The 21,324-nt window shown below is 36.8% G+C and overlaps 4 protein-coding genes across 7 annotated transcripts; 1 reads left to right on the top strand and 3 right to left on the bottom strand.

Annotated features, from left to right (window-relative positions):
- Positions 1 to 356: 356 nt before the first annotated feature.
- On the top strand, positions 357 to 3,237 carry LOC103847211 (transcription factor bHLH143). Of its 2 annotated transcripts, none has more exons than XM_009124270.3 (4): positions 357 to 544; positions 794 to 1,292; positions 1,384 to 1,572; positions 1,737 to 3,237. In XM_009124270.3, exon 4 carries the CDS (start codon positions 1,780 to 1,782, stop codon positions 2,734 to 2,736), a length of 957 nt encoding a protein of 318 aa, XP_009122518.1. In that variant the 5' UTR covers positions 357 to 544; positions 794 to 1,292; positions 1,384 to 1,572; positions 1,737 to 1,779; the 3' UTR covers positions 2,737 to 3,237. The 2 variants fall into 2 exon arrangements, with proteins under 2 accessions (XP_009122518.1, XP_009122520.1); XM_009124272.3 differs by having other exon boundaries at positions 420 to 544; positions 829 to 1,292.
- Positions 3,238 to 5,235: 1,998 nt separating this feature from the next.
- Positions 5,236 to 6,455, bottom strand: LOC103847210 (protein EXORDIUM-like 4). Its single transcript, XM_009124269.3, has one exon. The coding sequence runs from the start codon at positions 6,403 to 6,405 to the stop codon at positions 5,512 to 5,514; it is 894 nt and encodes a 297-aa protein (XP_009122517.1). The 5' UTR covers positions 6,406 to 6,455; the 3' UTR covers positions 5,236 to 5,511.
- An 871-nt stretch (positions 6,456 to 7,326) lies between these two features.
- LOC103847208 (2-hydroxy-6-oxo-2,4-heptadienoate hydrolase) lies at positions 7,327 to 16,950 on the bottom strand. Of its 2 annotated transcripts, XR_004452296.1 has the most exons (4): positions 16,147 to 16,950; positions 15,992 to 16,059; positions 9,836 to 15,901; positions 7,327 to 9,689 (listed from the first exon to the last, which is right to left on the bottom strand). XR_004452296.1 is itself a non-coding variant. In XM_009124268.2 (3 exons), the coding sequence occupies exons 1-3, from the start codon at positions 16,897 to 16,899 to the stop codon at positions 15,784 to 15,786; spliced, it is 939 nt and encodes a 312-aa protein (XP_009122516.1). In that variant the 5' UTR covers positions 16,900 to 16,950; the 3' UTR covers positions 7,327 to 15,783. The 2 variants fall into 2 exon arrangements, 1 of the variants encoding a protein (XP_009122516.1); XM_009124268.2 differs by having other exon boundaries at positions 7,327 to 15,901.
- A 159-nt stretch (positions 16,951 to 17,109) lies between these two features.
- Positions 17,110 to 21,257, bottom strand: LOC103847206 (outer envelope protein 64, mitochondrial). Of its 2 annotated transcripts, XM_009124267.3 has the most exons (13): positions 20,451 to 21,257; positions 20,111 to 20,263; positions 19,892 to 20,016; positions 19,666 to 19,791; positions 19,378 to 19,560; positions 19,147 to 19,291; positions 18,876 to 19,044; positions 18,642 to 18,779; positions 18,332 to 18,529; positions 18,118 to 18,245; positions 17,983 to 18,034; positions 17,637 to 17,706; positions 17,110 to 17,390 (listed from the first exon to the last, which is right to left on the bottom strand). In XM_009124267.3, exons 1-13 carry the CDS (start codon positions 20,690 to 20,692, stop codon positions 17,308 to 17,310), a joined length of 1,812 nt encoding a protein of 603 aa, XP_009122515.1. In that variant the 5' UTR covers positions 20,693 to 21,257; the 3' UTR covers positions 17,110 to 17,307. The 2 variants fall into 2 exon arrangements, with proteins under 2 accessions (XP_009122515.1, XP_033137464.1); XM_033281573.1 differs by lacking the exons at positions 17,110 to 17,390; positions 17,637 to 17,706 and adding an exon at positions 17,731 to 17,880 and having other exon boundaries at positions 17,933 to 18,034.
- Positions 21,258 to 21,324: the final 67 nt, after the last annotated feature.

Genomic DNA, 21,324 nt, shown 5'->3' with positions numbered 1-21,324 from the left:
AGATAATAAAAACCACAAAGAAAACCATCTTCGCATTACACAATTTTGGATCATTTTATTGTTATTTTGGGATGAGAACTTATGGACCATTCTAAATCGAGATAGTGTAAAATCCAATTAAATCCATCATTTTTGGTCATGCTCTTCCAATTTTTTTTTGTTTCGCGAAGAGGATATAATACGCTTTTCCAATCCATATGGTTAGAAACTAGAAAGCGGATGAGATATGAACTCGAACTAAAAACTAACGTAAAAGACACATAAAAGCTGATAAATCATGAAAAAATGGAAACAAAAATCAAATTTAGGCATTCTGTTTTTAATTCTATTATTTATAGTACTATAATTTCATTATTGACCATTATGTGAAAAGGGTAAAATGGTCAAAACAAAGGGCCTCTATTATAAAGTAACGCCTCTGCACTCCAGTCTTCTTCACGCCCCCACACACACTTACTTCCTCAGAAAATATTTACGTTTAAAAAGAATTTGCATTCGCTCCCTCTGGATCTGGAAGATAAGATCTTTCACTTGCTTCCTCTCTGTAAGTTAATGGATTTTGTTAATGTTTCTCGATGTGTGTGAATATTAGTATATACTACCGGCGAATTTGATGCGGAATGAGCTTAAAAAACCGTTAGTAAAATGAGGGAATTAGTCTGGTTTTGGATTAGAAGATTGGAGTTTTCTTGCAGATTCAACTCCAATAGCGAGAATTTGATTAGAATTGTACTATCTGTTTCTTTAGTTTGATGAAATGAATAAATCTATTTTTGCCATTGTCATGTAACAGAACTCATCTCTCTCTCTCTGGTGATTACAAAGCAGCGAGTGATCAAAATCTACAAGTACATAGAAGGAGACACTTACAGCATGTATTGGTTCACAAGCTCTGTTCGCAAAGTTGTCTCTTTGAATCTTTACTGCCGTGTTATTCTGTAAATTACTTCAACAACCCACCTCAAATCTTCTTTCTTTCTTTCTCATTCTTCAGCACTTTTTGTTCTGTTTATAATAAATCTCTTTAGTAATGGGATCCCAACGTTTCTACGTCTTCCATTGTGAACAATATATGATCAGCTAAACAGATTCCCTTTTTTAAACCCCCTGCAAGCTTTTTTCTCAACTCTTTTTTTCTCTCAACCCCAAGTGTTTTCGGAAAAGTTATGGTAAGCCAATCAGCTGGTCAGACAAGATTTCGAACCTTCAAGTACGAGAACAACGGTGACTCCAACAAACCAGCAGTTGTAGTAAGAGCTATTGTTTGCTTCCAACCCATGGCTAATTGTCAGGTTTGTTATGCTTTCTTATTACACACACAACTTTAGTTCATAATCTTATAGTACTTTATTTCTAACACTATTGTTTGTCTTCTACTTTCAGGCTGAATACTTTAGACATATGCTCAAACCAGTGACGTAGTTGGTTTGTTCTGTGTTTTGTTTGTTTTGTATCTTCTACCTGGCAATTTTCTCCACCGTTTTGTTCTATATTTTCTCTTACAATTTGCTTTAAGAAAGAAACAAAGAAGTATTGTGTTCAAGCACATTTGAGCAACAGCTTCCACATTCGGTATGCTTACTCTATCTTTCCTATCTTCACTTTTTAAGTTATGTTGGTTCTGTTTGTAGACTAAAACTTTCTTGAGTTGGATTTTGTAATGATCTCCATTCATTACTATAGCAGCCATTTAGACTGATTCATTTTTTTTCTTTTGCTTTCTTTTTCTCTTGCAGTATTGTACTATTGTAAAGTTCCCTTGGCTTAAACTGCAAGAGCATGCCTCTTGATAACAGGCAACAGAAATGGTTGTTGCCATTGGGCTTGATTCCTCAGGAGGACATAGCTACCGGGTCTTCCTCTCCTGGAGCTCCTCTCAGTAAAGTGTATGCAGCTGAGCATCAATTTCGCTATCTGCAGCCACCACCGTTCCAGGCCTTACTCTCCAGTTATGGAAAACAAGTTGCTGCTCCAGAGAGGACACTCAAGCCTCCTCAGAAAAGATTCCTAGTATTCGATCAGTCAGAGAATCAGACTCGTTTGTTACAGTGTGGGTTTCCACTGCGTGTTCCTTCCTCTGTGGCTGCTGCAGAGCAAGGGAGAATCCTCAATTCCCTAAACCTAGAGAAAGGGTTAAGTAAAGAGATATTGCTCCATGAAGATCATGTTAATGGAGAAGAGGAGGAGTCAGAGATGCACGAAGACACTGAGGAAATCAACGCACTACTGTATTCTGATGATGAAGACAATGATGATTGCGAGAGTGATGATGAAGTGACGAGCACAGGTCACTCTCCATTCCCAGTTGAACAACAAGCGTGCGATAATAAAACAACAGAAGAGGAACTGGATGAAACCGAAAGCTGTGGTGATGATGATGATGGTCCACGTCTCAAAAGGCAGAAAGTACTACTGGACCATTCTTCATACAGAGAAGACCTATCACCATCACCATCCTTTGTGGTGGGTACCAAGAGTCTCACTAATCTCAAAAGGTCATCAGACGAGAAACTTCAAGAGTCCAACATCTCAAGCAGCAATCAAGAAATGGGTTCTGGTCTGAGCGACGAGGAAGAGACGAGGAAAGACACCGCTCTGAGGATCCTTGAGAGCGTAGTTCCGGGAGCACAAGGAAAAGAAGCTCTGTTGCTTCTAGACGAAGCCATTGATTACCTCAAGCTGCTGAAGCGAGAGTTAACCTCACCACAACCAAAAGGTTTAAACAACCACTGGTGAAAACCAATTGGATAAGCGTGGTTGGTTGGTTAAAGAGAAGACAAGAGACAAAAGACAATCAATGAGATAAAGAAGATTCTTTCAATATTTTGCATTAACGTGCGTTTGAAACAATTTTAGGTCACGCCTGGTGGCCTAGTGGGACCGTATCCACACTGTTCAGCTTAGCTGGGTCAATAGTGATATCTGCTTTTGGATTTGGCATGCTCTCTCTCAAAAAAAAAGAACAAAATAGACGTTTACTTTCCTCTGTGCTTTGAAGAGTTGGAGTGGAATAAAATTTGAAACAAAAGCAAAGTCTTTGGTGCCTCATTGATCATTAATATTTTTTTTTTCTTTTCTTCTTGTGTAATAATAAACCCTTGTGAAGGTGGTGGTGGGTGTGGATGAAGTAAAAAAATCAAAAAAGACAACATTGAATTGTTTGTTTTATGGAGTTGTTGTGGAAATGTAATCTCCGCATGTTCTGTGAATATCTCCACTTACATTATTGGGTGAATCTCTGTCCCCACGCTCTTTTGTCTCATTATTACTTCTTCTGTTGCTATCTCAGTCCCGTATCTTTTCTTCTCTTCTTTTCATTTTTTTTTAGGTCTCTGGCTCTTAAGCACTTCAGTGGGCTTTTCTTATGCTAATACTGTAATGTCATTTGCTTCTGTTGTTTCTCTTGTGGGTCTAACACATGTTTTATGCATCAGTCATGTTCTATTAATACAATTTTAGAGCTGCAATATGGATTATGGAAGAACCTTCATAGACTCAGCTCCTTGCATGCCAAACCTTTTTTGTTCCAACCTTTCGAAATATCATATTTCTGTACTAAAGACAAGTTGTGTAGACTTCTAGTCCAAATGAAAAAGACAGTTGAAAAAGGATACAATAAAACTTGTCTTAGTAAAATGGCCTAAAGCCCATTGATATATATAACATAGGCCATTAAATTGACAAAAAAAATATAGTTCTTCCCGCTGGCCAGCTAGAGTATAATTCAATTCGTTCGTGGGCTTTCTTATGCATTTTTTTACCGAGAAAAAGAATCAGGTCATGGGTTTGATATTTGGTTGTTAATGAAGAGGTCATAAACTGGGCTTAAGGAGGGATTGAATCAGGACAGGATAAGAAGTCACAATCCAAACTCAGGATAAAAGCAGAAATTGGTTTACTTTCTTAACTCATTAACAACTTGCCAGTTGTATTTCCAATTGGATTCGTGATAACTCGCTATAAACACGACCATATGCCAAAATCGATATAACTGGAACTTTTTTATATTGGGTACTCTCGTGAGGACACTAGTGAGGGATTATTACAATACGTTACTCTCTTTTGGTTCAAATGCTACATTTCTTAGCTGTTGCTTGGGTTGTGACGGATATTATTCAACAGTTTGATTAATATGTAACAACGTAACCAAACCTGTCTCTCTTATCAACCAGAGACATGTCCCGCGTTTGATTTGCAGCATATATTTGAATGTTCCTGCCAAAAAAGCGCATACCATTTGACTTTTTGAGCACTAATATGAACGCTTTATGAAATTTATAAAAATAAATGGGCTCAAACTGAAGGGGGTTATCAGTAAACATCACGAAACGTATTGGACGTAAAACATGGGATGTGGAAGAAGTTAAGACATGGAGACCAAGGATGATTTTTCAACGGTTCAGTACCGATATTGTAACATCCGAGTTGTGATATATGGAAAGGTTTAAAAAAATTGATTTGGCTATATATGTCACCAAAGTCAACTTATCTTTTTCGTCACACATTCGTTTATAACTCTAGAGTTAAGCGTGCTTGAGTCGAGTGAAATGATGGGTGATGGTTTGCGATACCGTGCGAATGAAACCAAAACACGAAAAAAACATGTGATGGTTGCAGGATCAGTAAACAATGATTTCAAAACTTCGAAAAAATTAACGCATCACCCACCCATCAGATGAAATGGAACCCACAGACTGAGTGAACGGACATAGGTGACCTATTAGCCATGGACGGTACCATACCACAGCCCTTATAGAGCATGGGCTCCTTATTAACAAACTGTGACTGGAGTGATTTCTTTGATAGCTTTACTGCGTAACCGGTAGAAACCATTGATCACACAAGTATGCTCGAATCACTAAACACCAACCCACTCATTATATTTAAGAATTCCTGAGATAATTTAATTCAGCTAACCTAAAAAGTTGAGATTAGTGGGAAAACTGGATAATGAAAACAAATGATTATTCCCAACATAAGAGTAATTAAATACGCTAATACAACCAAAGCCTATAAGCTATTAGCTTTGATAAAGGTGAAGTGTTTTTTTATTTCTCTCGTTTTCCTCAAGTTCCATCATCACCAAGACAGCCAACTTTATTCTCCCTTTACAATATTTTCTCTTAAAATATTTATTCACCGTATCTACACAGCATAACTAATTTCTTAATCCCATTCCCCGCTTATCTATAAAGTCTGTTCCCTTTTTTTTTTTGCTAAATTAAGTCTGTTCCCTTTGGTAAAACGATGTTATTAAAATAAGCTTAGGGAAAACTACAAATCGATTTTATTTATCGGCATTAAATTAGATATATGACCATCATCCTTCACATATCTCCAGGATCGAATGTACACGACACACAAAACGACAAAAGAAACACATCCACTTCCCCCAAACTCCTCCGTACAATCAGACAAGATAGATATCTACAATTTTCTTTAGCTCCAATAAGCTTTAACTCGCCATCTCCATTGATTCTTGCCACGTGTCTCCTCCTACACCGTCTAAACTCAAACCAAAGTCTTACACTTTGAAGTCTGCGGGTCCCACATTGCTGGCAAAAGATATTTTCTCCCGGCGAGTCCCAAGGCGTTGTAACTCGCTCCGGTAGTCTTGTCCACGAGAACCCGACCCGCGTAACCCGGGTAAGAACCGGATCCGAACATCCCGGTACAGACTGAGACGGCTTCTTGATTCCCGCCGTTAAAGTAACCGCTTTGAAACGGATTCGTGACGGTGTTAACCAGTAGCGTCGCGAGGTTTATGATCATTCCGTCAACTCCGACGTCGCCGTTAGGCGCGACTAACGGCGGAGACTGAGGTCCGTACATAGGCTGATGAAACGGCCACGCGCAGTAGCCAGCACACTGCGTTTCAGAGTTTCCCACCCAGACGTAAGCTCCGCTGTTAACGGAACGCGCTTTAGCGCCGTGAGTCCCGCACCGATTCATGCAGAAACCCTCAACGGCGACGTCCTTCGCCGTTAAAACGACGGTTATCGACCGAACGCCACCTCCGTTGAGCTTCCCCGAGAGAGCTCTGAGGTAAGGACTCTTTAACGATTTTCCGAGAGGGTAGTTCTCGAGGAGGAGCTGTTTACCGACGATTATCGTCGACGAGCCGCCTTTGTACTTCTCCGTCGTCTTCCACCACGAGGCCACGGATGGGCCTTTTGATGGGACGGCGGAGGAGCTGAGAGAGCGGATGAAGTCGACGATGATGGACCGTTGGATTGATGTGAACTTCCCGTACCAGACGAGGTTGAGAGTGACGTTTCCTTTCAAGAGAATGCCGTTGTGGTACTTGAGCACCAGAGGCTGCTCTTCTACCAACGCGGCGGTGGAGAAGCCGATGGTGGCGGAGAGGAGGATGAGTAGAGCGGCGAAACGGTGAGTGTATGCCATTTTTGAGGGGAGAACAGAGAGGTTTTTGTTTTTTAATTTGGGGTTTTATGAAACCATAGAAGGCTGTATTTATATTGGAATTTTTTGAACGGGGTACAGCTGTATTATGCGGAGAGTATGCGTTTCAACGGCGGTGACGTGGGCATGTTTAATTGGTTAGGCGCTTGTACTTGACAGCCTGTAGTGAGGTTAGTCTAGGGTGACGTGGTAGGTTCCATAAACGTGTATTAAATTAATTGAAGAAAGTTTTGAGTAAATCTAGATATTATGCGACAGGGATGAACCCTTCCGTGCATGTCCGGATAAAAAGTTTTTAACTATTTACATCGAATAGTTCCTGTCTGAAGTTATTGAAAGTCGTAATCATGCATGTAATTCAATAAATAAAGTTTAATTGTTATTTTTTTTCCACAAAATGTTGAAGGAAGTTTGTAATCTATAGTTTCCGAACGCACCGAGTTTCAGTAACATTTCATCATCTACAAAAGCATGGGGTGTTTGGGTCACCAGCTCAATGAATACATAAGAACTCAACGAATTCACGGAGAAAATCGTTGAATGTTGAGATACGTTCATCATATCTGATTAGAAATTGATCATACTTTGACGCGAGACTGATTAGTTCTTCTATGATCAGGTGATTAAACCATGCTACTTACCTAAAAGTTAATACCATGGAATTTAGAAAATACGACTGAAACATGCTTTAATTGTTTATTTTCACATACAACTAGTGGTATTCCGGCGCTACGCGCCGGGTTCGTATGTTTTAATCTCTAATGAGTTCAAAATCGTTCATAATCCTTGAATCACCAGTATATGTGGATAAGCTCTTACATTGTGTGTGTGTCTGTTCTTTTACCTGCTTTGTATGATGTTGTTGGAGATGTTACATTTTGATGGTCGATATGGGTTTCTAGCAAACATATATTATGTTTTTATATTTTCTAGTTGTTGGGTATTTTTTTTTTCTTTTGATTGTTCATTAGGATATATAATTGTTTCTACTAAATAGTAAATTAATAATTTGTTTTAGGAAATGTCACATTATACAATTAATGTAGTAATATTTTCAAAATCATCTTAGTAGAAAGGAGAGGTTTCTGTTTCTAAATTCCCAACGTTGGTCCTCATTTGTTTTGTTGCTGATTTTTGAACTGTAAATTTATTATAATGTGATAACTATAGGTTTATTTTAGGTCAATAGATGTGTACTTCTATAGTTTTATGCCGAGGAGAATATGATAGTTTTTCGTGCTATTTAAATGTGTAATGAAGAAGACGGATAGCATGTGGCGAAGAAGGGTAAGCATTTATATCTTTTAAATTTTCTTTAGTTTGCTCCAATTATTGCTATTGTATACTGGTTAATGGTAATTGTTTTAATTTTTCTTAATGTAGAAGCTAATTGCATGTGGATTTGGAGCTTAGATTGTAGGCGTTTGGGATGACTGATGAAGGAGTGATAGGGCACGAAAAAAATTTATTTATTTGGGATAAGTTTGGCTTATTATCCATTTGGAGGTGGATGTTATTTTGTTGGTTTACTATGTTTCCGGACCTTGATTTTCGTGTAACTTTTTTTTTTTGTTTCAATTCATTTTTTCTTGTCTACCAACATATTTTTTTTGTCACATTTGTTGTTGTAATTAGTAATTTTTGGTGTAATGTTTTAGATTAATGGTTGATCATATTTCGTATTTGTGTAATGAAATCTGCCTTATATCAGTAAGTTGCGTAATATTTGTTTGTCTCTTCTTTAAGTTGAGCAGTAAGGCTGACTTCCAATCAACTCAACCAATATGTTGATAAACCAGACATTTTTATAGGAGATCCGTTTAGGATGAAACGGTTTCTTTGTGGACGTTATGCATTTCGCTTAAATGACAATTGATGTATAATTTCTTACCAAATGGATTATGTTACTTTTCAATGTGTTTGAAATGGCCGAGTCAGTTTGATAGACAATTTATTTGCTTGATCATCAAGAAATCAGAAGATAGGTTCTCGTTCTAATAAATTTGATGGCTCCATTTTGGTTTTTAGAAATCATGTTCTTTCTTGTTTGTTAACTAAGAAGTAAGAGTTTTAAAATGGGCAATTGTCAATAATAGTACATTTTGAGTTTTTGTCACAAAAATGGCATTAGAAAGAGAAAGTCACAAAAATGACATTCATTAAAGGATAAAATATCCCTAATACCCTTGGTGTAAAATTAAATAAACAAACAAAAATAAATAAAAACAAATCAAATAAAAAACAAAAAAAAAGTAAAAAAAAAAGAATTTTTTTATAGTTTCAGTTTCAGATTCGAAATTTTTTATAGTTTTTTTTTTGAAATTTTTTTTTTCGAAATTTTTTTTAAATTTTTTTTAAATTTTTTTTTTTAATTTTTAATATTTATTTTTTATTTTATAAAATTTTAAATCCTAATTTCAAAACCCAATGCCCTTCACATTTTGATGGTGGTTTGTAAGTGTTGCTAATCGAGATTGAACATGGAAACGAAAATCCGATTGAATTCATATTGTTATGAATTTAGTAGATAATTAAGTAACCATTTTTAAAATATTCCTGGACATTGTGGGTCTGATTCGGACGATTAACGTGTGTTTCTTGTGTTTGATTTGTAAAGTCAGAAATATATGTCGACCAAAAACATCATATATTCCAAAACGCATCAGTTTAGAGTCCTTTGCTAGCTAACTAATCTATACGATGGAAACAACAGGTTATATTGGATGTTCCAAGTACGTAAAGGAAACACAAACCATTAGCTTAGTCACCACTTGTCTGTTCGTCACCGAAAGTTACAAATTTGGATAATTCCAACTATCTCCACCGAACCCAGTAATCTTATTCTTTACCTGATGTAACACACTGTTTACCTTTTGATCAAATCAAACACATGGTTCCCGTGTTGATCTCACCTAATCATATTTTCCTAATCATATTCATCACTTTTTCCTACGATAAAGTTGGAGGGGCTTATATATATAGACTTAAAATTTCAAAGAAAGAAGATACCTTTAGAGATCCTCATTCTATTGATCAAAAAAAAGAAGAAGATCATCCTTCTATAAACTCCATTAGGATAGCGGATTGAAATATGTGTTGATGTACGTTTCCATTTTCTGAGGTTTTCCATTTGAAAGATATCTCATGCCCGTATAACTCCACTATATAGTAGTCATGTTTCACAGCTCAAAAAGCACACATCTCCAAAGCATGTATACACGACAGTCCTGATGTCATCTACGAAGCTCCATAAACCTCAAATCGGTCTGTTGGAACAAAATATGAAACTACTCAGAAAGTTTACTCAAACCTGAAGCGGGAAAAGACTGCAAAAATATGTTTGGTACAGGACAGCCAAATCTACCATACATTCTTGCAATTCAGAATCGTTAATTTGTTCATGTAGGCATACCTCAAGGTTGCATGCACACCCTATTGAAGTTCATAAAGTAGCAAAGAGTTAGATCTGTTTTGGATGCTCTTGACAGCATGAACAGCAAAGTAATGTAGTGGATCATCTCATGGAAGTTCTCCATCTAGATTCATGCTCATCTGTCCTAAAAGAACAAATTTTCATGATCAAAGTTTTCTATTAATCTATATACAGTAGTTTGTTGTCATACCTTATTTTCAGTCAAGTTTGTAGTAGTGGTAGGGGCATCATTACCGACAGGCTTGAACTCCTGCAACTCCTTGAAGTTCAACATTGGCTCACCCACATTTTTGCTTTATAAAATTTCTTCTTATTAACCCCATTGATCTCCAGGGAGAGTTGATGCATCGTTTCTGCTATAACTTTTTCTTTCGCGTTTACCACTCCTACAAACTTGACCACTGGATTCTACGATTTTAAAAATCAAAAACCCAAAACGTTGCTCAAAAATCAGAGCACTTCCAAATTATAGCCAAGGGAGATCTATATAAAAGTACTCATCATCCCCCATAAATCAATTCCTAAAATCTAGGATTGATCCATTGAAAACACTAAATATGCGAAAGTGTAATTAGCAACACAAGTGTATCCAAAATGGACACGACCAACTTCACCGCGGAGCTCTTACTCGGTAGAGAAATTCTTTGAAATCGCTTTTATCCACACCCACTTCCGCAACGAAATTGAACTTCAGTTGTTTGAACCATTAACAACACAACATTTCCCAATAATTTTAAGATCTAAAATATTCAGTTGACAAAAATTACCTTTCCAATTCCAATAAGCTCTCGACCTTATTCCTTCCCAACAACAAAGGAGCCTGCTGACAAGACCAGCCTTCAAATCAGACAGAATCAGTTAAAGAATCGCCATAGTCAAACTCGCCCTTAGAGAGAGTTTTGGAGAGGAGAAAACTGAGAAACGATGAGATACGTGGATTCATGCCTTCTAGTCCATATATATATTATATGCAGAATGATTAAGAAGTCGTTGAAAGCTTGTAGTGATTGCAAAGTTTAACGTCGACGGTTACGAACAGGTTGCGGTGGCTGGGAACTTTGAATCGTCGGATTGGAACGTAGAAGGAGTTGCGTTACGGGGCATTTGGACCTATTCTGAATCTATCACAATACCTTAATTACCTATTGGGCCTCTGCAAACATGAAAACCCACTTTGCAAGACGCTAACAGGAAGCGAAATCTGAGAATTATAGTATGACACGTGTCTTGAATTGCCCCTATGTAGTTGATGATGTGGATAGCCTAAGGAGAGAGACAACTCAACTTTATTATATAAGATTATAAGGGTTGGTATTCTTATTAGAATTTGTAAATCTTCAACCGACCAAGAGTTAAACTTTACTCCGACCATACACACTAACTACACTAACCCATATGCTATTCAAAAGTTTAAAATTGCAACATTAAACCGACCAGGCACTAACTACACCAACCCATGCTATTCAAAAGTTGCCTCCAACTATTTTCAAAATCTATTGTTTTGAGGAAACCCATAATGGTGAAGACACTAGAGAGCATTTGTTTCTGTAAAAGTGTAGGGACCTCAATCCATACGTGCATCAGTATTGGATTGTGTATAATGTTGAACATCAACATGTATTAATATATAATCTGATGTATGTAAGGAAATATACAAAAGTGTTTGAATAGTTAGTAGGTAAGGCGTACGAACCACGCTCTTTCCTGCATCAATTATTGCCTCATATCTGCGTGGTCCACTTTTCTTGTTTTCGTTAGCTTCTTCTTTTTCTTTTTACAAACTCTCTATATTTCGCCATTAGCCTTTTTTATAAAGCTTTTACCAACTTATTTCTCTAAATTAGAGAATGTTGCAAGTTTTTATATACATAATTTTCTTAATTCATTGATCAATCTAAAACTAACCAGAAAATATTTCAAGAAAATTTATACTCGATATATGTGATTGATGTTATCTCAATAATTTATGCAGCACAGTTGTTCCAAGTCACAACTACTATTATCAAGCGAAATTATAGACCAAGAAAGTTGATAAGTATTAATACTAACGTTAACGTCGAGTATTTAATAGACACATTGTAAAACAGAACCATTGGATTTACTACCGTCGAGGCACGACATACGAGGAAGTTGAGTCTTGCGGATCCTTCATGTAGCCAATAGCGCCATGTAGGTATGTTTATTAAAACCTGAAAATATATTTAACGTCACATTGTCAGATCTCAGAAACTGTCAGATCTCAGAAACTACTCTCTTGGGTGATCGGAACAAGATTGGTAAATGAATCTCAACTTACTCTTACTTTAGCTCTCTGCCTTCGCATTAAAATAGTTGCAGCTACTGTTTTGTCTTAACAAATTTTAATATTTTTTCACCTATGTAACTACTCAATTATCTGGGTTAAAACTGTATCTACAGAATTCTGCCAGTGTTTATAAAGAGAACTAAATTTTAATAATTTATTTCAATTTGATAAATAGGTTTTTGTTTACTAACATATTAGAAATATTGCTTTTTTAGAACTTGCGGAATTGGTTTTATGAGGAAACAACTCACAACCACTAAAACTTCTTCCAAGTATCTATCGTGAAGCAAACCATGTTCTCGTGGCATGAGGATGTCTAGCCCCAATTCTGCCCTTACTGAATCGATGCGGTTCCGTATGTGCTTGTCGACATAATCAATCAGGAGAGTCGGCTCATGTGATGATTGACCATATTTTCTTCCATTTTATGTATACTATTGCTTGAAAAACCATTCGAACCAAGAACTGCGTTGTCCCTTCCAGACTAGACTCGGTTACTCTCTGTAGAACCAAAAACCATTCGAAATATTGCTTATTTTTGTAAAGAAAAGCCAATTCACTATAATATTATTTTCTTATCAACGTGTTTAGATATATTCTTATGATAATAAAATTTTCGGGCCAGACTAATTTAGTCCACATTATCTTTCAGAGAAATCATTATTTTCAAATACTTTAGTTATGATAATAAAGTACTTACACCAAACTTCCATTATTTTTGGACTGTCTGTCTTTGATTTAATTTACATCCAATAGACTAACAGAGTGATATGGATATGAACCAATACAACTTAGATTCGACGTATTTGAAAGCTAAATGTTTGTCATCAAGTAATAACAATCAATGTGTTTTTGGTGTGATGAGCGTGCGTGTGGATAGGTATATGTAATTGCCAGTGTGATTCGTAGGGCTAAAAACCATTATAAGGCGGCTAAAATATGTGATATTGTGATGATACCAAAGCCATGCAATGCTTAGTTGGCATGAAATGTGACACGCTTTATGTTTTAATTCTTGTGAAAGCGACAAAATATACGTGAAACAAGCAATAATACATAATTCACGAGCTCATTTATGGGTACATATATATATGAGTAATGACATAACTTCAAAATTAATCAAACGAGAGCTACATATGACCTAAGCTACTAAATCATAAATCGTAGTTGCTCTCCAATCGCAAACCTACAAACAATTAAAACAAAGAAGAACCATGATTTATTTTTTATTAATAAACAAATTTTAACAAAATACTAAACAGTGAAGACGGGTAAACGATATAATAAAACAACAGCAAAGGCGCATCTTAGTTGGTGACAAACTGATGTTAGGCAAAAGAGTAACTAAGTAGGTTCAAATCGATTTTTATAATGGTTTTATATAAACTCTTTTTGTTATTATTATTAATGCAATGCATATATATATTATTTATCTGCTTAACAGAAGATATGGAATTTTACAGGGGCCATATTATATAATATGAGATATACATATGTATATACCATATGTCGGCGAAGTCAATTAAAGTTAGCAAACGAAGTCGAATATAATGTTAAGATACCTATTCTCCTCCATAACCTAACTTTTGACTTTCAGGGTACACGTAACAGTCTTATTATGGGCAAATGTTGCATGCACGCCCACTTGGATCATTGTGTTTCTCCTTTTTCCCTAATTTATTTTCTTTTGGTCAAAGAATGTAAAAGCTGGAGCATATATATATGAGACGTAAATAAAAGCATGGAACATGTTAATTTTGCAAGATTGTGCTTAATTTTCTTAAAGATGTGATTTCAGTTACTTATAATATATATTTTTCTTACAAAAGATATAGAGGAAAAAAGACCGGACGCAAGGAAAGTTTTTTGACTGTCGCGACAACGTATAAAATAATTTCAATTAAAGCTGTAAAAATGGTTGTTTCATTAACTTAGTTGCAAACGCTAAAATAAGCACAAACGAAAACAAAATATCGAAGTCATCGTAGAGTGCAGACTGTCATTTCTCATCTGTGGAAGCAAAGGAACAATTTAGTGCATAATCAGTCAAGTATACCGACTTCTAAAGTGTTCTACGGTATTGACAAAGAGCTAAGAAACATCATTTCTGCGAGGAGAGTTTGAAAGAGCTACAAGGCCCTCATGGTGATGTGGTTGAGATAGTTTCTAGTAAGGTATAATTTTCAGTGCTCCATCTTGTTTTTTGTTATTTTTTGCCAAGAGGGTTCAAAAACTAAGATCATCTCTTGTAAAATCTTTTATTCATCTATATGATATTTACAGTTTAGCAAAAAAAAAAAAAAAAAAATCATCGTGGAGCAAATTTTGTAATGACCACCATTCTTATTCAGTGAGAACGACACTGGTTCAACAGCTACAATAATTGAGTATTTCTATCTACAGGCGATGCTGAAAAAGACTAGCGGAAGTAATATGTCCAATCAAATTATTAAGAAATTATATATAATAAATTATATAAACAAGGGTCAGTCGTCTTAAATTGAATCTTGTTGTCCTGTGATTATTATTCGTTACCAGTATTCGTCTGTATTCGTGCAAAGGGTTAGTCGTCTTTTTTTTTGATAAAAAAAAAAAGCATTCGTCTGTATTCAACATGTGCCGGCAATTGTATCAAACCCCACAAGATTCAACAATTATTAGTCCGCACAACCAGCCAGTACGTACCACATTAAAGTAACTCCTCTTTACTTAACTACATAATTTAATCACAGATGACTAAGCCGAACAACGTTGTAAATAGACATATAATCCACATGCAACGTTAGTATACAGTTACAATATTAAATCTGTCAAGGTCTTTCAGAAGTGCCACTAAATAGAGTAGTTAAGCAACAATTAAATTTAGAGAAAATTTTACCTGGTATTCGTGAAGTAATAGAATCGTTTAAATCTCCTGTTCTTTAACGAAAACTTCTTAACAATTCATTTAGTATATATGTATAATCTTAGCCTCTTAGGATAAGTTGGGTTTAATCAGTTACTAATCTTGTGTGTGGTACGTTGGTCTGATTTTGCCGCCGACCGACCGACCCGCTTCTCATGTTGACTTAAACAATCCACGGATTGGTCCCAATTATCTTGTCATGTATAAGAGTCAACGTTTTTGGAATCTTCCCTGTATAATTCGAGCTACACATCTTATGCAAATTCAACGATCCTCGATATGGGAGCCAGATAAAACTGAAGCATGGTAAAAACAAAGAAAAATGATTTTGGTTTGGATATACTAAAATCGGAGTTTCACTTCAGCCATATTTATCTCCTTTCCAAACCAAACCCAAATCGAATAATTTCAAATTTATTTGTATTGTTAATTTTTTTTGGCTAACTTGGGATATTACTACGGAAAAACCAAACTAATCTAGAAAAAATGCAACCTATGGATAGACCCGGATATGTCGGCATCTTATTTTCCTCAAAGCCCATCTATTCAAAGATGCAGCCCATTAAGAAGAATTTTAGGCAGCCAGTTATTGGTTGATTTGTTTTTCTTATTGTGTCCTAAAATCATAACAGCTCACCGAAGCCCACTTTTCATTTTTTTTATCGTAGGAATCGGATACCAGGAACAGTACAGTTCCAGATAAACAGAACAACTAGTTCACAAAGAGTCAATGAGAAAAGATTTCAAGTGCTTGAGAAACTCTTTGGATTTCTCCAAATTAACAGCATGTCCTGCCTTTTTAATCACCACCATCTCTGCATTCTCTCCAATATATCTGTTCCATAGTAGTTTTTTTTCTTTATATAATATGGTAAAAATACATAGCAGTTACACTGAAAAGAACAGTAACCCAAGGGTTGTTTACCTTTTCAATCTGTAACCAAGTTCAAGTGGAAATATTTGATCTTCTTCTCCCCATATGATCAAAGTTTTCTAATTTAAACCAAAACAAGAACACAACTACTCAAGTTTGCAAAATAAATGTCTGAAAAAGAAAAGCTAACAAGTCTAGTTTCTCACCTGTCTGATCCTAGGAAGATCTGAAAGTCTCCGATCTTTAAGTATCGACTTGATCAAATCTCTCTTCTCCTCTACAAACTCCGTACACATCACATCGATAAAATCCCATAGAAAAAACGAAGGAACGCCTCTGATCGGCTTAACGAAAGAGAATCTTATAAGCTCCTTAAGCTTCTCAGGCGTCTGAGGAATCAAGATCTCAGTGGCTTCTTCTAGATTCGGAACCTTGAACAAACCATCCTCCATGTCTTTCTCCTCAAGGCAAACCCCGGCGCAGCATAGCACCAGCTTCTCCACTTTCTCCGGAAACTGCGCCGCTAAACTGTACCCGACGAATCCACCGTAGCTTATCCCGACGATGTTCATGGTATGGACTCCGTGCGCTTCCATTAGTCTCATCAGGCATCGAGCCTGGAAAGACTCGGTCCTGTTCGGTTCGGAAGTGGAGGAGAGTCCGAAGAAGAGGAGATCGGGGACGTAGACGTTGAAACGGCCGGTGAAGGATCGGAGGTGTTCGCCGTATTGCCACATTGCGTTGGCTCCGAATCCGTGTACGAGGAGGAGGTTTGGTTTGGATCGGTTTGGGGATTTAGGGATCCAGCAATGCATAGACGTTGTCGACGCGATGGAATTGGTGTGGGAGAGATTGGTGGTGACGGAGCGGAGACCGGCGTTTGCGAATGATTGCCGGAATAACCAATCACGCGATGCCGTGAAGCTGAAGCATCGCAACAATCTCAAATAATCAACCATTTTATTTTGAATTGTTCTTATTTTTTCTTTCAAAATGTAACAGAACAAAAGCTGGTTTCATTTATTGTCCGAATATGCTTCTCTCCATGTTGTGCGTCCGCGTGTCAGTACACGTGTGTATTTGCATGGTTCAGTAAGATCTTATTTTATTCATTAAACTGGATTAGAGTAATGGTGAGAGATTGGGCCTAAGCCCATCTGCTGTTGTAATATCGTTTGGGCTTCGTTCAATTTAATGAAAAGCCGACAAAATCATTATAATCTGTTAAGAGATTCAATCATGAACCAAACAATCAAAACCTTTGCTTTAAGGGTTGTAGAGAAGCGAAAGATAGCTTGCTAAACAAGAAAGGGTTTGAAAAAAAAGTAAGATACTGTTTTTCTTCTTCTTCTTCTTCTTCTTCGCTCTTAACTCATGAGTTTTCGGAGTCTCTTCTCAGCAATCTTTGCCGTCTTGTTTTGGGGCTCCAGGACCAATGCATGCTTGAAATCTGCAGAGATAGTAAACCATATGTTACTCTCCAGAATAGAAACAACAAATTTGAAATAATAAGTGACAATGAAATTAAGTTAAATGTCTCTATAATTGTCCATCTAAGATTAGATGGTTGCTTTAGAACCTTAAAAGTTCTTCTTGCTTATTGATCAAAACACAAGTCACCCAAATGTGCCTACCGAAGGAGCTAAAAATGAAGAGATTCTAATAAAAGCCAGAGTCTGAGATCAGTTTTAGTTACCTGCAGCAGATTCCTTGTACCGTATAAGTGATTCTCTAGCAGTCCCTCGTCTTAAATATGCTTTTACATTCTGTACAAAAACAAATAACTATAAGAATCAAACTTACCAAGTGCTTTCAAGTCATACGTGGCTGTGTCTTTAGGAGTAAGTGGTGAAACTGAATACAACATCTATCAAGAATTAAACCAGAAACGAGTCCAGAAGCTCTAAATTTCACAAAGCTAATGAAGAAGAAGATTGATGCTGAAGTGTGTACTTGCAAACAGACATGCTAAAGGCAACGTAGAAAGGTAAACTATGCGATAGAATGAAGTATGGAGAAGAATAAGTAATCAAGTTTGGCACCTTCTTATCGATCAATATAGCCTCGGTACAATCTTCTTCAGCTTGTTGGAAGCTTATTAACACAAAATCTCAGATCAGAAGGGGATAACAAACTATTTTCGAATCAGAATGACGGATAATGAAGACAGTAGTTACCGGCCAAGTTCTAAGTAAGCTGCAGCTCTATTGCAAAAATAAGTAGCATTTGCTCCATTCAATTTGATAGCTTCAGTATAACAACTCACTGCCTTATTCCATTGTCTCCCCTTGTATGCAGCATTTCCCTGGGAATTAAGGTTAATCCACCGTAGCATATGGATCAGAACCACATACACTATTTTTTCAAAATAAGATGATAGTACTTTTTTACCTTTTCCTTCATAACTTCAGAAGGTTCAATACCATTGGAGTCAGTCACTGGAGCTAAGCTGGCTGCAATATCGGCTTGGTCCTGAAGGGATGCATATACATCGAGAATTGTATCGAGGAGGAACTTATCACCTCCATAGTAAGCTAGAAACGACACGGAGATTGGACTGTCACCATGTTTCCCCAAAGGAACTGTAACCTGGTAGAGTTTGAATATAAATTTGTGTTGTTACTCAACTCTCAAGAGTACCAAAAGAGAACAAGACAGTTCTCCAATAACTGAAAGTGCAAAAGATGAACTTGGAATATACCTGACAACAGCCAGACATGCTAGCAATGCTTGCGAGTGCATAATTTCGATCAAGAAACTCATTCATAGCGTTCTTGTTCTTTGTGTTAAGCTTCGGTGGGGGATCAGCAACTGTGGGGATCACTAGAATTCCATCTTCCTGGTAATAAAATGAACATAACAACGCAACCTTCCATTTATTTGTATTCCAGTGGCATAATAAGAAAATGTTAATTTTCTAAAATGGAAGGTTTACCTTTAGAAGGCTTTGAATGGTGGCACGCATCTCAGTTTTGACTCTGTAGAGAGATTTAATGTTCTCGTTTCTACTCTTCAGAGCTGCAACAACGTCATTGGAGAATCGTGGCCCTAGAAAAGATTTGCATGTCTGCGACCATTCTTCATGGTTTGTTTTAAACTCATGCCTGGTTGAAAGAAAAAAAAACTTGTATTGATGTTAACACCAGTTGAAAAGGAACGAGAGAGGGAAAAATAGTATTGATGTAAAGGCAATCTTCTTAAATTACCTTTGTATTGATAACATCACCGATGCAAGAGCCTTCAAAGTTGATGCTGAGTCTTCCGATTTACCAGGTTTCTCACAGAACTCCGCAAGGCTTGGCACGTTTGAAGCAACGTACTGACCAACATTCATATGTTTTGGAGCCTGGTCTGCACGAGGCGGTGACCAAGAGACATGAGATAGAAATCTAGAGAAGGGCAAACGAGAAGGAAGCAATAGTATTCCAAAAACTTACAGCCAGGTAGATTTTCGATTGCTTTTCTGACAACGTGGACCGACTTTTGCTTAGGAACATCAGTGAGCTCAAATAAATCATCGGCAAAGATTAAAGATCTTTGCCTTTTATGCGTTACTGCACTCAGATTAAGTAAGGCATGTCCAACTTGACACAAAACAGATGGGTCACGAGCAAACCATCCTACAGAACAGTTCAGAAAATATTATCAGTAACAAATATAAATACACTAAGAACTTCCAGTGGATGAATGTAAGTTCAAAGAAAGGGGGAAAAGATGTAACTTACCAGCAGTCTCTAGGCTCTGTGAATTAGGCAAAACACCAACTGAAGAAACAGTCCCCTGAGATGGTCGGAAGGCGAGAATACCACAAAATGATGCTGGGATTCTAACACCTCCAGTGGTATCAATCCCTGCAAATCAAACATTTTAAGTTAACCACCAAGAAATGCTATTGGTAAATAGACCAAAAGTTACACATCCAATCAGGAAAACAAAAGATATTAAGAATACCAAGTGCAAAGTCAACGAGTTCAGCCGCAACAGAAACTGCAGAGCCACTGGAACAGCCTCCAGGAACATTAGACGGCATCAACGGATTAATAGGAGTGCCATAGTGCATGTTCTCACCAGTTATCCTGTTAAAAAAAAAATCAGATTCAAATGATTCCAAATCAATCACAGAACACTCAATTGCTGGACAAAAAGAAAGATGGGGATGGAGAAAAATACCCAAAACCCATCTCATCCATGACCGTCTTGGCAACGCAAGTAGCTCCATTTCTCAAGAGCGTAGTCACAACCACAGCTGTTTTCTCAGCAGCCTCATGAGTCTTCTTCCAATGTGGACTACCAAAGCCTGTGATATAATCCTTTATATCAAACCTGCCCAAAACCAAATAATCCTCATTCATCTAATCATCGTCTAAGCAAAGTCAAAACATTCAATTAAACCATAAAAATCAAAACTTTTTTTTTTCTGCTGAAGCAAAAATCAAAACTTTCAAGCGAGATCGTTATATATAAATTGAAAAAAAAAGCTAAGAACTTTCGAGAGAGGGTAGGAACATACGCGTCGGAGATGGAGAAGGTGAGACCGGAGAGGGTTTGTTTAGCGGCGGGCGGAGGCGGCGGGGGGAAAGGAAGAAGCTCGAAACGATCTAAGAAGGCACCAAAGTGCTCTTCTCTGAGGGCTTTGATCCGGCGCTTCCGAGTCTCCGCCAAGATCACGATCCCGGCAACAGTCACGCCGATAACGACCCATGTCTTTGGATTCGAGGCATTGGTTTGAATAAAAGTCAGCGACTTCGACATGACGCGATCTCGCCGGAGGAGAGAGAGAGAGAAAGAGGGTTTTAGAAGGGTTTAAGAGAGAGGAGAAAAGGTTGGCGTGGTGCGCAAAGTGTTAACCTTAACCCAAGGCGAATCTTCTTATGGAGTCTTTTACTTGGTTATATTTTTGAAAATTAAAATAAATGTTTAATGTTTTTTTCCTTTCTAGTTGTTTTATTTTAAAATAATAATATGTGACAAATTGATTTAAATCTTCTGATTTTAAATCATTTTGTATAGTGAACATTTCCACTTGTGGAAAAGTAGGTTTTAACCAAGTCAAGCCACTCAACAAATTTTATATAAGATTTTCATTTGCAAAAAAAAAGACAAGAAATTGATATTTTTTTCATTGATAATATAAAAAGACATATTTAAGTTATTGCTATGATTTATTTGTCAAGTTTCCATATTCAATAGCCTTGTCCAGCAATCCAATATAGATTTTCTTTGTTTTTTTCTTTCTAAATTGGCATGCCAATCCAAATTTGGTAGATAAAATGGCATGTCAATCCAGATTTAGCTAAATACGACGCCACTATTCGAATTAACATATAGAAATATGATGAGATTTGTAGAAATAAATAACAAGAATATTTAAATACGGATACAAG

The sequence above is a fragment of the Brassica rapa genome, chromosome A10 (genome assembly GCF_000309985.2).
Source record: "Brassica rapa cultivar Chiifu-401-42 chromosome A10, CAAS_Brap_v3.01, whole genome shotgun sequence".
NCBI lineage: Eukaryota > Viridiplantae > Streptophyta > Magnoliopsida > Brassicales > Brassicaceae > Brassica > Brassica rapa.
The sequence above is the reverse complement of the archived record's forward strand: the minus strand, read 5'-3'. Positions and strand labels throughout refer to the sequence as shown.